Genomic DNA, 17,743 nt, shown 5'->3' with positions numbered 1-17,743 from the left:
GGAACGCTGCAAAGTGGAGCACCGCAAAGCGGGCCCTACTGTACCAGCATCCAAATGTTCAGGTGTGTTAAGAAGTCTTAGCCTGGTGCAAGAAAGATGTTAGAGTTGAAGCCAGGCACACCTCTATGGGGAGAGCATTTTGGTCACCACATCTTTAAAAAGAGCTGGAAAAAGTTTCAGAATAAGGTAAGCAAATAATCAGGAGACCAGAGCAAGTTCCATGTGTGGAAAAGTTAAAACAATTGGCCTTTTTAGTATAAAGGTGAATAAAGAGGGACATGATAGAAACATAAAATTACAAATGGTGTGGAGAACATGGATAGCAAAGTCCAACCCCCTGTCATAACACTAGAACCTGGGGTCATCCAATGAAACTGAATAGTGGGAGATTCAAAGCAGACAAAAGGAAGTAGATGACATAGTTAAACTATAGCATCCCTGCCACAAGATGTGTTGACAGTCATCAGCCTGGGTGGCTTTCAAAGGGAATTAGACAAATTCATGTAGGATAGATGATACTAGTCATGATGGCTGTATGCTCCTTCCAGGATTTGAGGGGGCATACCTCTGAATAACAGTCCCTGAGGAGCAATAGTGAGAGAGTGCTATCAAGACTGAGAGGAGATATGATAGCACTCTTCAAGTACTTGAAAGGTTGTCACACAGAGGGCCAGTATCTCTTCTCGATCATCCCAGAGTGCAGGACATGGAATAATGGGCTCAAGTTACAGGAAGCCAGATTTCGACTGAACATCAGGAAAACTTCCTAACTGTTAGAGCAGTACGACAATGGAACCAATGACCTATGGAGGTGGTTGGCTCTCCAACACTGGAAGCATTGAAGAGGCACCTGGACAGGCATCTGGCAGGTATGTTTTAAGTTGGATTCCTGCATTGAGCAGGGGGTTGGACTCGATGGCCTTATAGGCCCCTTCCAACTCTACTAGTCCTTGATTCTGATAACCTCATGCTCTGCCTGCAGGTTTCGCATGGACATCCAGATAGACACCATGGGAAACAGGATATTGGATTAGATAGACCTTTGGTCTGATCTAGCAGAGCTTCTCTTGTATCAAAAACCAATACCCTGTATCTGAATGAAGAGCAGTTTATAAATTTTGAAATAAAGAAATCCATATCAGGTAGCAGTCATAGTGCTTCCTCACACACACACATACCCCTCCATCCAAGGATTGGTCTTATCAGGAAAATCAAGTGCCCAGATCCATTCTGCTGAGCTTTCCTAAAAATTCCCTATTTTCTTTTGAGATTCTTAGACCATGTTGGGCATAGCAAATCTCTAGAGCTCTGAAGTAAGTGGGAATAAGCGAAGCAGCTATTTTGATTGTGCTGCAGTTAGAGAAGGCTATGTTCTTGTGCTCCCAAAAGTTGTAATCTCTAGATCCAAAACACCGATCATACTAAAGCTAGAATCCAAGCTGATCACTTTGAAAACTTCAAACATAAAATAGTTTCCTTCATCAAGTTCTGTTCTTTCCTCAATTACCTGCACTGCATACTAATGTGTTACTTTATGTGTGGCCAGTTAGTGGATATAACCATATTTAGGGCATTTTTTCACATTATTGTGCGTTAACAAAACATGGGCAGGGCAATCCAAATCCCAGCAGTAGAGAATCTGCCACATCCACAACCCTCATGCCAAAGTGGGGGTGTGGGGATAGACAGATTTCTGCACCAGCCTGGAGCTGGCTCAGTAATTGGCCCTGATGCTGTCAAGTGACAGCAGTGGGGCCAGTTTGAGATCCTGCAGATCCTGGGCTGGCTCAGCTGCTCCGTGTCCCAGATTTGGAGCTTTCTATGAGCTAGCAGTGGTTGGGATCCTGCTGCTGGTGCTTCCACCCACTGGTGAGATCCCTGCCACTGTTCTCAGTAGGCAGAATGAGAAGCTCCACACCAGCAGAGTAATGCTGGTGTGACTTCACAGGCAGAGGCTAGCAGAGCTGAGAAGAGGATCATCTACACCCAATCCAACACATATCCCAAGCATGGTGTAAAGGGGGGTTGGATTTCAGTGTGACTCGAGCTTCTGATTTTATTTATATGATCAAAGGCACCTTAATCTGACACTTCATCCAACTCTGAGATAAATCTCAGTATGAATTTCAAAAATAATATATTAAGAGGTCTTCCCAGATTGAGATTAGTTGCAAACCATCAGGCACTATAAAATTGGGATTTTGTAACTTCATTTTTCAATAAGTAGTTCATGTGATCAATATCAAGGTTTTCTCTGGTTGGGTGGGTGTTCATGGTTTCTTATAAAAGCGGAGTGACACATTAATGATCCGAGATATTCAACCATACTCCCTTACAGGCTCTCTTAGAAATTGGCCAGAGATACTATGTTATACCTGCTCTTAAAGGAGTACACCGAGTATTGTACTCAAAGGTTTTATAGGCCCCTTCCAACTCTACTATTCTATGATTCAAACACAACTGAGAATGCAGGTCTTTAAAGCCCTAAATGGACTTTAAGGAACACCTTCTCCATTATGTTTCTTCCCATATACTAATTCAGATAATCCAATAAGGGTTTATTGAGAATGCCCATCAGAGGTTCCCTGGATGATAAGTAAGGCTTGAACCTTCTCAGTAGTGGCAGCACACATGTAGAATTCTCTACCCAAAGAAATTGCCTAGCCAGTTCTTTTTCCTCCATAAGGATGGACAGCCCAATTTTGGAGGGCTTTTTGCATACCTGAGATGAAATGACTTAATTTGAAATACTGAAAATCTTGAGTTTGTAGATGAGATATTGTTATTCTATTTATTCTCCTATTTGTTGTGCATTTATAATTTAAATTGGTGTGCATAAAATCTGTTGTGCATTTGTATTATGTTTTAATTGAAATGTAGTAACCCAGGAAGCAGGCTTTAAACTTGAGGCAGGGAGGGGGTTTATCACGTTGCAAGGGAGGATTCAGGCAGGTGTAACCATGCCCTCCCAGATGTTATAGACTACCTTCTCCTGACCATTGGCCATGCTGGCTGGGACTGATGGGAGTTGTAGTCCAAAACATCTGGAGGCCACCACATTGGTTACCCCTGGCTTAAGGCTTGTATGCTGCCATAAGAATAGCACAATAGGTTTGGCACCTTGGACAGGTCCTTGAAGGTTCAGACTAAAATCTAGAGTGGATTCCTCTGCCCCACTGACATGGAGCCACCAGCCACCACTGGAAGCATGAGCAAAGATAATCCCATCATGCCTAGATATTGCTGTACTTGGTTGCAGCAATGGCCAGGCCAGTTTCTTGTGCTTCACTGATATCCTGTAAGTCCATTTATTTCATTGGGTCTACTCTGACTATGACTAAGGTTAGATATCACCCTTTGTATACTTATTTGTACTCTACCTACAAAATGAAGTTCTTGAAGTGGCTTCCTCCTCAAAACTGCACATCTCACCTGGGTAAGTGCAGAAAAAGTGGGTAGTGGAGATGGCTTGTAGTGATCATTGGTGTCAGGAAGGATTCTGGGTGCCCAGAGATATGTAATAAGGCTGTACAAAAACAATTTTCCCCCCAATGTCCATTGGAGGGTCTCTCAAATGATTGTTTTTAACTGGCCCTTTTCCAGATCAGGCTGGGGGAAATTGAGCCATCACTACCTATATCTCTAGCCCAAGTGGAGTACTAACAGTATATATGTGTGGGCCAGTACCTGTATTAAGCACATATAAACAGGACAGCAGCCACTTTGCCAGAGGCCTGTGTCATGTTTCAACTGGACCAATGCTGTCCTCCAATGAGCGTTTGTGTTTTTCTTATTCTAGACTGGATAGATGAATACCAGTCTTCCCATTACCAAGACACTATTCTGTGTACATATATAAATGAAAGGTTTGGGAAGGGCTGCAGTAGTCTTGTTTTGTTACATTGGTATCCCATTCTTCCTCCAAGGAGCTCAGTTTTTGCCTCACAACTGCCCTATAAGGTAGGTTTCATGGCTGAGCAGGAATTTGAACTCTGGGTTTAGTTGTGCGAATCCTGTGCCTAACCCATTATTGTTCTCACACAACCTAAAGAAATGGTACCACAAAGTTTGAAAAGTGTCTTCTTTACTGTGATGGTAAGAAGAGTTAGTATTAAGTTTAACTCTGCTAAATCCATTGTGTATCAGGCAATCAAGCAGTCATTTGATCTGCAAGTTGCATGAGCAAATGAAAAGTCAAGAAGTGAGCTGCCTTACAAGCTTTTTTTCTGTTAGAATGGAAATTGGCCTATGTAACCAGGACAAGAACATGGATGAGGGCATACATTCACAACTAAACTATCAAAAGTCATCATTGTGTCCCAAATGTTGAATAAAAATGATTTGAGGTGTGATCACAGTACCGATAAGAGGAATTTTCTTTCCAGTGTGAATTATTTTTCATATTTTCCTGGAAAAATAGCAGTACCAATTTCATTTGCAATTAGTTGTGGCTGATTTTTTTAATCACTGTTATTTTATCACAACATCTATCTTATATGGATGAGATGACTCAGCTTTCAAAGATCCTGTCACAACTATGATATATAGTGAAGGCTGGGATGAAGATTATTTGAGACTGCTAATGTGTTCAAATTCAAGTAAAATAACATGGCCATGGAATCATTGCCAGTCATATAACCAGACTTTATTAGCATTTCTAATTTGACCTCTCAATCTCTATGTCTGGTAGTAAGTCAAAAACATACCCATTAATTCATGAGATTGTAATCTCCTTCTGGCATGGATTTATCTTTTGCTTCCAATGCTCTGCCAACCAGCATATATCCTGATGGCACTATATAAATAATAATAGTGAATCTGGTACATTGTCACAGTAATAAGTATATATATCAATATCAATATATAATATGATAACTTGGGCGCAGGATTTGATTCAGAAATATACCCCTTTTTCTCCTTTTGCTTCTAGGGGTTTCTTTCAACAGTGTTTACACACAGATTTGGAGAGTCCTGTTACACTTGGCTGCTGACCCATACCCAGATGTTTCAGACTTGGCTATGAAAGTGCTGAACAGCATTGCTTACAAGGTAAACTACTGAGTTCTCAGGCTTGTGCAAACTATGAGTAGATAATTGTTGAACCTCCCATTTTGGAAGGCTTCTTATAATAATGTTACCCTTCAGTGAGACCTTGTCGAATGACCTTGTAGAGATTCTCACATGAATTTGTTTATTTAGTTATTTCTTTTTATTTATATTCCAACTTAATCCAAGAGCTATAATCTGACTCTTAAACTGAAAAGAAGTAGTTATCTTCCCCACCTCAAGACTTTGCAATCCAAATCAGGCACAAGACACATAGGAAAAAAAGAGACAGGCAGAATTTTATAATTATGCATTTTTATTAGAATGAAAGTGCCCTGAACCCATTTTTATCCCACTAATAACCTTGTTCTGATTTCCCATGGCAGTCCCCTTCCCACAAACATAATATGCAACTATTCATCCTTGTTCGCTCCTGATTTTGTGGAAGGGTTGAAACTTAACTCTTAACATTGCTCTTCTTCACCATGTGCAACTCTGTCCTCTGAGAGGGAGAAAGAAAATGAAAATAGACTCACAAACAGCTCCAGAAGAGGAGCTACCTACTAGGTAACTGCTAGATATAAGATACTAGAGGCAGCTGATGAAGGAAATAGTTATTTGAGGGAATTGAATTATGTAACATGAATAACCCGGTAAATGGAGCTTTCCTTGAATGTTTAACTAGTAAATTTGACCTTGGACTTTGGTTATTGTCTTTGCAAACTCATTTAGATAATGCAAGGGAGAGTAAGACTGGATTGCAGATTGAGGCCACAACGGCTGCCCAGTGCAGGTGATCTAGTACATGTGAGTCAGCATGCAGACATCCCATCCCACTCTTCACTTCTCTTGTATGGATTGAAAGCACCACCATTATTGCTATTCTTCATTTTGCAAAGGTGATGTGTGTTTCACTCCAGAGTCTGCCATCACTGCTGTTTTAGAATTGTTAGCTCTACAGTTCTTCCTTTAAGTTAATGTAATATCAGAATTCTTCAATGGAGCCTCTTAACTATTTGCACATATTGTAATTAAAGTAGGTGTGCTTTCACGTGTAGCATAACGAAGTTGTACAGTGGGCAGGCTCTATGATGTAGCATGCAGATCCTGTCCTCTAGGAGAATATACAGAGGGTATATAATAGGAGGCATCACTCAATCACCTGATTCACTTTTTCTTCATCATTCACTCTGGTTATAAAGCTGCTGCTGCCAAATCATTTACTGAGTTTGGTATGATAGTACTTTAAATCATTATTTAACTAGTGGCATTAAGTTGGCTAAGAAGCAAGGCCTTCTAATAAGTAGCCATAGATGCCACCCTGGGCTCCTTCTAGAAGGAAGGGCGGGATAATAAATAAATAAATAAAGTAAGTATCTTTTAAGTGATGTCCTTCAAGAGAAGTTCAGTTCAGCAAAAAGTGGATTATTCTCTGAGTCATTACGGAGCTAGTGCTATCTATCATCTCTGTCAAAGTTGCCCTTTCTCTCCACCTTGGAACCCAATGCCAAATTTGCATTTCTGTTCCTGCTGGGAAGAAGGGCGGGATATAAATAAAATAATAAAGAATAATAATAAATAATACGCATCATCATATTGGGGGGCATTTTCTTAGCTAATGAATAAATGCCCCTAAGGGGATTGTGCAGGTGCTCAGACTGGCAGGGGAGAGGTCATATTTATTTATTTATTTATAAACGTATTTTTATACTTCCCCTTGCAAAACATCAGGGCAGTGTACAGCAACATAAAAACATTTAAAAACAATACTCCATGATAGTCAAAGAAGCTAGGGACAACTCACATCCAGATGGCCTTAAAATTTGCAAATCTGATAAAGGAAATGTGTTGCTGCTGAAGCCAGGGATTGGCAAATAGTAAAGGGATAGAAAATCTACTTTGTGGCCAAGGATTTCAGCTGCCGCCAATTATTCACCTACCATTCATCCTTTGTGTCTCTTATTCTTTCAGCTTTTACAACATCATGTTGAATAAATAAATTGAGGCATTTCACATTTGGCATTCTTGTTCAGATAGTCTTTTAACTTGGTGGTAATAGATGTTTTCTGCACACACAAGAATTTCTGGACCACATCCCAGATTGTACTATGCATTTTCTTGGCTCCATAAAGAAGTTAACAGAAAATGGCTACACTTTTTGGCAGGATATTGTTCCGTATTCTTTAGTAGAAAGGGAAATGCAGTAGAAACCAAAGCATTTGATCCATAACTGAATGTTGCAATGACCTATTGTATGTCCCACGAAACAGTGTTGAGATAACAGTGAATGCAAATCACATTTACCTTGTGATGATTACTTGCACCATTGAGCAGGCAAGATATCTGCACCTATGTTGGTTAGCTTAGGTTCATAATAAAGAGTTAATTCAAATGCATGTAAGTAGACTTCAGAAGCATCAGTGGCTTGTGCTTAAGTCCACACTTCTGAAATTATGTTGGATCTCATGGATCTCAACATGAATGAGAGCCAGCAGTTTTCTCTTTGAAGTTTACATTAGAAGTTGAATGTCTGTATTCCCCACTTCTGTTGAATGTGTGAACCAGCTCCATTTTTTTCTGTTGAATCCTCAAGAGTTAACAGAGTTTTTCTTTGAACTACCATTGTTATGTGTTTAGATGAACTTCAGTGTTGTCTAGATAGTGAGTTTAAAATCTAAGGGCAGATCTTGCGTGGTGGTCATCTCTTCTTTCACAGATTCCAAAGCATGTGTTTCTCAATGATAGTACTTAAAAGGAACAAGTTTAAACCCATGAAAATGGGAAATTAAGACCACTAAATCCTAGTCTAAACCTGGTTTTACAGCTTTTCATTACAGCAACTGACTTTACAACCTTAACCTTTCATCTCTGCTTCTTGAAATTTAGGTCACTTTGACAACCCTAATAGAGTTTGAATTAAACTTTTGCTATTGAGTAAACTTCATTCATCATGGAGGGCTTCCAGTGGGGCAACTGTTTTCATGTGGTGATAAAAATAGTGTGATACCATATTTTAGCATCTGGAATGATGGTATGAATACTCAGAGCATTTCTAACAGAGATTTCTAACTTATCATGTTATTGAAAAGGTGTGAAGTATTATTATACAAGTGTGGATGTAGTAAGCCATGAGCTTGAAACGTGAGATCAGATATATTTATATCTTATCTTTATATATTAAATTTTATATAATAAAATACAGCTGGTGTAACAGACACCAAACAATATAAAACGTTACATATCACGTGAAGTATAATACAAACTAAACATCCATCAATCCAAAACTCACTCCAAGATCATCTGAGCTTGTATCTTGATTTTGAAACACTGGTGAAACCAATTATTACCATGGTAAGAATGGAAACTTTTCATCATCACACAAAAATGATCATTTGAGTTTGCTGTGCCTATCTTTTTTGAAAGCCAAAGTGGCAAAATGTGGACTTGCATTGAAAGTTAGAATCTAGCTGTTTGACTGTCCACATGCACCAACCCAGCATGGTTCAGCTCAGTCCAATGCATCATCCTTCATTCTGAGCAAAACTGACGAATGCACGTTGCCAATGTACATGCTGGCACACTAAATAGATCATGTTCATTGGCCCCATCTACTTAGGCTGGCAGCCTTCTTTATTTTAAGTTGTTTAATGTAGCTATAAGAGGCTAGCTACAAACTGTAATTAGAGATAGCTTTGCCTATCCTCCATATATAGCAGCTCCAAACCAGTGAGTCAAGAGATTTTTCTGCCAGATTAGCAAGACTGCAAACCTTTGACATCCAAGTGCATAACAAAAGTGTAAACAAGACCCTGAGCTACTGGAAGGGATATATATTCCTTCAGAAGTTGGTGCATGGCTTTACTATGACATTAGGTCAAAGAGTTTACAGGCCTGAACATCCTTATTTTACAGATTCAAATACTGTTCTTGAGTCTTAGCTATATTGTTTTTAACACCACAAAGAATTCAGTTTAGATCCAAAGATCCCAATGCACATGCAGAAAGCTGTTTTATCTTTCTTTGCAGGTCTCTGAAATCTTCTCTAAAAGATCTCCCCGCCACCTGAAGTCAGTCTTGTGGGGGAAGGGAGACTGGTTTCCCCAACATTAACAGAAGTGCCTTCCATCTATGCAATGGGATTTTTTATCCAAGCCATTAATTAGAGTGAACAATTATGCTTTTTACATCTTTTTTCAGACCTGTTGCTTACAATTTATGAAGTTGTTCTCAGATTGTTTGAACTAGACATCTTATATGGACAGCTTAAGGCTCACATAGCCTTGACAGTTATCAACTGTCCAGTATACTCACTGTGATATGCAGTCATGTGCATGAAGAGACACCAAAACCTAGTTACTCTTTAGACTTCATTATTCATGATGTTCTGGCCTAGGTAGGATTAATTTGTTATCAGTACAATAAGGATAAACCTTCACTTTATTCTTCGGCCAAAGTGATTTAGGATATATTCCACAAATGGATTGTTGGCTTCTAGGGCAGAGTTTGCCTATATAGTAGGGCAGGGGCAGTGAACCTCTGGCATATGGGCCAAATTTGGGGCATCAGACCTCCCCCTTTGGCCCACCAGGACATTTCTCCCAAACCATGCCCACCTGTACCACATTTGAGGCCATATGGACTGTAGATAGAGATGCAAGGAAGGTGCAGCTGCATCAGCTGCAAAAGTGAGTTTTCCGTGGGGAACCTGATCACACAACCAAACCCTGCAGAAAATAGGCTTTAAATCCCTACCCATCAGCTGCGCTGGGCTCTGTGAAAGCCTTGTGTGGTGCTTTAAGTCACTGTTCCCCACCCCCACCCTTCATGGGCCACCTTTGACAAGTTTGACCCACCTGTTAATCACCTGATGTCATTGTGAATGGCGGATGGTCCTGCCCACATCTCAGAGTTGGACTGCGGGGATGGGGAGATATACGAAATGTGGCCCACTAGGCCAAAAAGGTTCCCCATCCTTGAATCGACTTCAGTTATGGGGCCACAAAGTAATTTTTCACCCCTGAACACACAAGGAATTTTCTTTGCTCTAAGTTTTAGGTGAGTTAGACGTAAGTTAGACACATTTGTTTGTTTGCAGATTTAAATATTCTTCTTTCTGGAAATCTGTTGACGCATTATATGGAATGGAACTTGTGCTCAGGCATCAAGGTCAAATTTTGACATTTTTGTCAGATTGGTAATTTAATGAATTTTTCATTTCATGAAAGTAGCCACGTTTGTTATTCTCCTTTTTTCATTGTTAACATAGAATCATAGAACAGTAGAGTTGGAAGGGGCCTATAAGGCCATCAAGTCCAACCCCCTGCTCAATGCAGGAATCCAAATCAAAGCATTCCCGACAGATGGCTGTCCAGCTGCCTCTTGAATGCCTCCAGTGTCGGAGAGCCCACTACCTCTCTAAGTAATTGATTCCATTGTTGTATGGCTCTAACAGTTAGGAAGTTTGTCTTGATGTCCAGTTGAAATCTGGCTTCTTGCAACTTAAGCCCATTATTCTGTGTCCTGCACTCTGGGACAACCGAGAAGAGATCCAGGCCCTCCTCTATGTGACAACCCTTCATGTACTTGAGGAGTGCTATCATATCTCCCCTCAGTCTTCTCTTCTCCAGCCTAAACTTGCCCAGTTCTTTCAGTCTCTTCTCATAGGGCTTTGTTTCCAGTCCCCTGATCATCCTCTGAACCTGTTCCAGTTTGTCTGCATCCTTCTTGAAGTGCGGAAACCAGAACTGGATGCAGTATTCAAGATGAGGCCTAACCAGTGGTGAATAGAGGGGAACTAATACTTCACGTGATTTGGAAACTATACTTCTGTTAATGCAGCCTAATATAGCATTTGCCTTTTTTGCTGCCACATCATACTGTTGGCTCATATTCAGCTTGTGATCAACAACAACTCCGAGATCCTTCTCACGTGTCATATTGCTGAGTCAAGTATCCCCCATCTTATAACTGTGCGTTTGGTTTCTTTTTCCTAACTGTAGAACTTTGCATTTATCCCTGTTGAATTTCATTCTGTTGTTTTCAGCCCAATGCTCCAGCCTATCAAGATCCCTTTGAATTTTGTTCCTATCTTCCACGGTATTAGCTATGCCCCCCAATTTTGTATCATCTGCAAATTTGATAAGCATGCTCTGTACCTCCTCATCCAAGTCGTTAATAAGAATGTTGAAGAGCACTGGGCCCAGGACCGAACCCTGTGGTACCCCACTCGTTACTTCTGCCCAGTTTGAGAAGGAACCGTTGATAAGCACTCTTTGAGTACTATTCTGGAGCCAACCCACATTTAGCTGGCTTGCTAATTGCACATTCTGGATTCCAGCCCACATTTAGCTAGTTTGCTAATCAGAATATCATGGGGCACTTTGTGAAAAGCTTTGCTGAAGTCGAGGTATATTATGTCCACAGCATTCCCACAGTCCACAAGGGAGGTTACCTGGTCAAAAAATGAGATAAGATTGGTTTGGCAGGATTTGTTCTTCATAAATCCGTGTTGGCTCCTAAGTAATTACTGCATTGTTTTCAAGGTGCTTACAGATTGACTGCTTTATAATCTGCTCCAGAGTTTTTCCAGGGATTGATATTAGGCTGACTGGTCTGTAGTTCCCCAGTTCTTCCTTCTTGCCCTTTTTGAAGATAGGGACAACATTAGCTCTCCTCCAGTCATCCGGCACTTCACCAATCCTCCATGATTTCGCCAAGATAATAGACAGCGGTTCTGAGAGTTCTTCAGCCAGTTCCTTCAACACTCTAGGATGCAGTTTATCGGGCCCTGCCGATTTGAACTCTTTCAAAGTGATTAGGTGTTCCTTGACCATTTGTCTATCAATCTCAAGGTCCAATCCTGCCCCTTCTACTTCATGTTTTCCAGGAGGGTCACAGATCCTTTTTGGGAGAAGACTGAGCCAAAGTAGGAATTGAGCACTTCTGCCTTTTCTTTGTCATCTGTTATCATTTTGCCATCCTCATTGAGTAGCTGTGCCACCATTTCTTTTCTCTGTCTTTTACTATGGACATACCTGAAGAAAGATTTTTTGTTGCTTTTAGCATCCGTTGCTAACCTCAGCTCATTCTCAGCTTTAGCCTTCCTGACACCATCCCTGCAATTCCGTGATACCTGCCTGTACTCTTCCTTTGTGGCCTGGCCTTCTTTCCACTTCCTGTATGTGTCCTTTTTTGTTTTCAGGTCATCCCTAAGCTTTTTGTGAAGCCACATTGGCTTCTTCTGTTCCCCTCCCCCCTTTTTTTCCTTGTTGGAATTGCTTGCCATTGCGCTTTTAGAATTTCCTTTTTTAGAAACTCCCACCCATCTTGGACTGCTTTTCTCATTAGGGTGGCTTGCTATGGAACCGTACTTACAATTGTTCTGAGTATATTAAAATCAGCTTTCCTGCAGTCCAGGGTGCGCGTATGGCTACTCTCAGCTTTTGCTTCTGTTAAAATCAAGAATTCAAAGTACGGTGTGGTCACTTTCCCCCAGAGTTCCTGTAACTGCCACTTCATCCACCAAATCATCTCTATTGGTTAGAATCAAGTCCAGGATAGCTGATCCTCTGGTTGCTTCCTCCACTTTCTGTAGGAGAAAGTTATCTCCAAAGTCAGAAATTTCTTGGAGGGGCCGTGTTTGGCAGAATTTGTCTCCCAACAGATGTCAGGATAATTGAAATCCCCCATTACTACTACATCATGCCTCCTCGAAACATTGGCAATTTGCTTTTCAAAAGTTACATTCTCGTCTTCTCCTTGATTGGGTGGTCGGTAATAGACTCCAAGCACCACATTCCTTTTATTACTTGCCCCGTTAATTTTAATCCAGATACTACTCTCGGTGGAACTACCAAGCTCATCTTCCTGTATTTCTGTGCAGGAATATGCTGCATATTAATTGGGAACATTTTATAAATGGGCCTATCAGGTGAATCCTTCTGTGGCAGGCACACATCTAAGTTGTATAATAATACCGCAGCAATGTTGAAAACTGGTTCCACTTTTCACCAGTTACAGTGAGGTTATTCACACTTGTGAAAATAAATATATTGCCAAGGTTGGTGTTTGTTCTTTCTAAGTTCTTTCAATTCTTTGTTTCCTAGGCGACTGTAAATGCCCGCCCTCAGCGCATCCTTGATACTTCTTCTCTCACTCAGTCTGCCCCAGCCAGTCCTACCAACAAGGGCATGCACATACACCAAGTGGGGTAAGTTGCTATACCTTACATCCCATGACATGTATAACTGACTTTGTACCTAAGGAGCAACGTCTGTGCGTGGTGTGTGCGTATAGTCAGCTCTCTCAAGTAGTAAGCTATGGGATATTTCATGTGGGGCAGTATAGGACAAATGTCTCCCTTTATAAAACTGATCTAGGACAATCCTCGCCATGAAGACTGCAACACCTTAAAAGTACTCCTTTAAACTGACCCTGACTCATTCCACATTAGTGATATTTTCCAATCCCTTTGCCAAAATTTAGTCAAAAGAGACGTATACAATATCCTCCACAACTCACTGTTGACGCCATCACAGAGGAAGATTAATCTCTCTCCTGTAAATGTGTTGCTCTTATCTTATAATGTCTGAGTTGTGGCGCAAATGTTTTGTTTTGCTGGGAAACTAGTTGCATTGTCGGTTGCACTTACATTTAGTTATTTGAAAAGCTACCCTTCAGACATTACAGGATACATACTTTTTCCCAGTGGCAGAGCACATGTTTTGCATGCAGAAGGTTGCAGGTCCAATCCCTGGCATCTCCCAAGTAGGCTAGGAAGAGACCCCTATCTGAAATCCTCTAGAGCCACTGCTAGTCAGCCTAGACAATACTGCACTAGATGCAGCAATGATCTGACTCAGCATAAGGCGGCTTCCTATGTAAATTAACCTGTGTGTTGGAAAATATATAGTGCAGCAAATATAACACATGGCTTTTAAGGACTCATTAGAAGTGAAAAAAGGTTCTCAGAACAGACCTCCTTCATTTGCCATGAGTAACCCTTCAGTCAGGGATAACCCTGCCACTGGTTGCAGATAAGGAAGCATGTTAATATACTGCTGCACCTGCACTTCCGCAGAGAATTCCTTCATTTATGTAGGAATAATGTCACTTCCCCCCTACATTCTTACAGGAGCAAAGTTCAACTGCTACTGCCTCGGAAAACAATTAGTGCCTAAACACCCAACAGCTTTACCCAAAAGAGTAAATAAAGTGGTAAACAACAGAGAAGACTTTCATTTGTAGTTGCTAAAGGCATCCAGAGCAGTCTCCTGCAGCAGCCTGATTTCATATCTTCCTGGTAAAAGAAGATCCATTTCAGCCATGTTTTCACTTGTATTGTTTTTCCCTTTACTAGAGGGTCACCACCAACCACCAGCACCAGTAGCTCCAGCTTGACCAACGATGTGACAAAGCCACCTGTCAACCGGGACATGTCATCTGTAAGATCTGGAAATGTGGGCAACATGGGGGTGCAATACACTCCCCACTCCCACCAGTTTCCTAGGACAAGGAAAATGTTTGACAAGGGCCCAGATCAGGTAAGATGATCTCCTTCCCTGTCTTATATTCCAATCCCTGAAATGCTCTCATTTGCTTTGCTTCTGTACCTCCAGTTCTTGCTACATCACGTTTAGTTTTCCTCTAATCCTTGTAATGGAAATCAACAGTAGCGTAGTGGCAAATTCAGAAGTGCTGGGTCCCTGTATGTGAATCACAGCCATGCCCCTTACCTGCTTTTTTTTTTTTTTTTTTTTTGCTGTGGGGTTGAGAATGAGATCCTTGTTAATGTCTAGGGGCCAATCGGCATAAAAGAGAGGAATGTTAGCACTGAGAAGAGTCTCCTCAGTGTTTGACTTACCTCTTTTCATTCTGATTGGCTCCAATCATCAGGAAAGGACAAGGAAGCATGTTAGAAAATTCTTCTCAGTGGCTAACACACTCTCCTTTCATGCTGATTGGCTTGTAGGATGCTAGAGACAAAGGAACCCTACTCCCCAAAAAGTAAAGGATCTAAGACCCCCTGAGACCTCACACAACTACACCCCGGAAGTAAAATGTTTATATATTTATTTATTAGGTTTATAGCCTGCTTTTTTAAAAAAATCATGTGGCTAACAACAAAACAAAAGACAAGAAATACACCTCAAAGAAACCAAAAAGCCCATACAACAATTTTTTAAATTATTTTTTATTCCACTTTTCCCAATTTTATACTTGCAACAACCCTGTGAGGTAGGTTAGCCTGAGGGACAGTGACTGGCCCAAAGTCATCTGTTGAACTCATGGGCAGTGGTGATTTGAACCTAGATCTTCCAGTTCTACACCAACACTCGGACTATTACACCATACAGTGGGAGGTACAATACAGCAGCAAGGAAATAAAATAACAAATAGCAATGAGCTAATCCTAATACCAAAACTCATTTTCCAAGTGCCAGAATGGCACCATCCACACACAAGAAGGGAGGTATCAGTAGGCCTGGGAAGACGTCAAGGTTGTAAGAAGTACTAAACCAAAAGAACAGCCCTGTGGGAACTGAGCATGCTCTTACACTCAGCTTTCTGTGGCTACTATTGTGGTTGGTTAGGTTCCTACTGGGAGAAAGGGCAAGATATAAATCTAATATATGTATGTATGTACCATGTATGCAGAGCTTGGAAAAGTTACTTTTTTGAACTACAACTCCCATCAGCCCAATCCAGTGGCCATGCTGGCTGGGGCTGATGGGAGTTGTAGTTCAGAAAAGTAACTTTTTCAAGCTCTGCATGTATGTATGTCAAATAGAATAGAGTGAACTATCCTGAAAGAAGCCATTGCTGCCTGGCCGGAACACTGAACAAGAGCATTCCACACTACAACATTCTGCAGGTCTCACTTGTACAGAGCTATTAATAGAAAGACTCAGCAAGACAGTAAAGGAAGAACCTGAAAGCCTGTTTTAAACCCAGTGTCTTAACCTGATGATGGAACAAGCTTAGAGATGGGGCCAGGCAGGCTTTCCTGGGGAGGAATTCCACATAGTTGGTGCTATACCTGATAAGATCCTGCCCCCTTGTACTTCCTTACTACACCTGTGGGAATGCAGGCAGGAGCTCTGGTGCTGATCAGTGTGAGCAGAAAGGAAATTACAGGCAAAGATATTCCTTCAGGTACCATGGTCCCAGCCTATTATTATAGTGTAATACAGGCTACAGAAATCTCTGGCACCTAGAAATGTGATTCTGCCTAGAAGATGCATATTTTTTTCAAGTCATGGTGTTATTAGGATTTGATTCTCTCCCCATCTCTGCACATTTTGCAATTCTTGATGGCATGTAATTTCCCCCCTAAAAACATTGTTTCATTTTGTAACCTAATTCGGTTAATATGTCTTGATCAAGGGCTTCTTCATATGTTATGCATTTGTGCAAACTTATAGTTTACACAGTAAACAATGTGGTTCAGTGTTTTAATACGTATGCTTGAGACGGGTACATATATCAGGGATCTTTCAGCTGGATGTGTCTTCCTGCAGGGTCTACCGAAAAGGGAAACACTTGCAGTGCTAAGTCTCAGGAGCTGCTACTATGACCAGATTCATTTTAGAAGAGGGGTTCTTTTTGCTGTAGTATTTTCATAGAAGGGATGAGAGAATGTGAAAGTGAAGTTTCCCTCGTCATGTTAGTGGGAGAAACTGCACCTTCTGAAATTCTCCCTTTTATACAACTATTGAAGACACAGGAGCCCTGTCCAATATTATAACTAGCAACCTAGAGACCATAGATCTCTTCTGTCTCTCATACATCATGAACAGAATTTCACTAGGCCAGAAGCTGTTCACAGAAGTGTTCATATTTTTCTTGATTTCTTTGCAGTGGCTTCAGTTCATATGCTTCTGCCAAGTAAATCTGAACATCATTTTGAGACAGCAGAGTAATGGAAACCTTAAGTGTGTTTCTTCCTTATTAAGTTAAAATATTAAGTGGGATAGTACTGTAGCAATTTTTTGACCTTGTTTAGCATCCAGTTGTAGTTATTTTAGTCGCTTGTTACTGGAAAGTCTCCATGCGACTTACAACATTGTTAAAAACAAAAGAAAATAACTATACCATAAAAACAAAATAATAAAACAACCACCCCCATACAGCCATAGAAATGTTTGGAAGAACACTAATACAAACAACATTATCTCAGTCTGTCTAATGCCTGGGGAAAAAGATAAGTCTTTACCTAGCATCATAAAAGATGTCAATGAAGGTACCAGGTGGATCTCACTGGGGAGTGTATTACATGGATGGGGAGCCACAACTGAAAATGCCCCTAGGTAGGTTCATATTGGCAGAAGTGTTCCAGAAGATATTGGGATTCCAGAAGATATGTGATCCCCGTGTAACTCCCATTTGCACAGTTGGAAGATGTAAATGTTGTCTTTCCTTATAGTCAGTGGTAGCCTCCTGATTCTTAGGTAGCTGCTCCCATAGATAATACTGTAAGATTTGAGAAACCAAGCTGGTAAAAGCCAAAGTTGTGTAGTGGTTGGACTAGGACTGGGGAGATCCAACTTCAGATCCCCACTAAGCCATGAATTTCACTGGTTAACTTCAGGCAAGTCAGCCTAACCTGCCTCACAGGGTTGCTGAGAGAATGAAATGTACAGCCTTGAAATCATTGGGAGAAAGAAGAACGTATATAAATATAATAAACATTTTTGTC

The 17,743-nt window shown here is 40.9% G+C and overlaps 1 protein-coding gene across 5 annotated transcripts in view; it reads left to right on the top strand.

The window, feature by feature from the left end:
• The window catches only part of RPTOR (regulatory associated protein of MTOR complex 1), a 502,533-nt gene that overhangs the window by 386,555 nt on the left and 98,235 nt on the right, over positions 1–17,743 (top strand). For all 5 annotated transcript variants that reach the window (XM_061615781.1, XM_061615780.1, XM_061615782.1 and 2 more), the window contains 3 exons: positions 4,931–5,049; positions 13,152–13,255; positions 14,405–14,588. In XM_061615781.1, the coding sequence (XP_061471765.1) occupies positions 4,931–5,049; positions 13,152–13,255; positions 14,405–14,588 (407 nt within the window). The remainder of the gene's footprint in view (positions 1–4,930; positions 5,050–13,151; positions 13,256–14,404; positions 14,589–17,743) is intronic.

Source organism: Rhineura floridana, chromosome 3 (assembly GCF_030035675.1).
Source record: "Rhineura floridana isolate rRhiFlo1 chromosome 3, rRhiFlo1.hap2, whole genome shotgun sequence".
Taxonomy (NCBI): Eukaryota; Metazoa; Chordata; class Lepidosauria; order Squamata; family Rhineuridae; genus Rhineura; species Rhineura floridana.
Note: the sequence above shows the minus strand (reverse complement) of the source record. Positions and strands in the feature narration are given on the sequence as shown.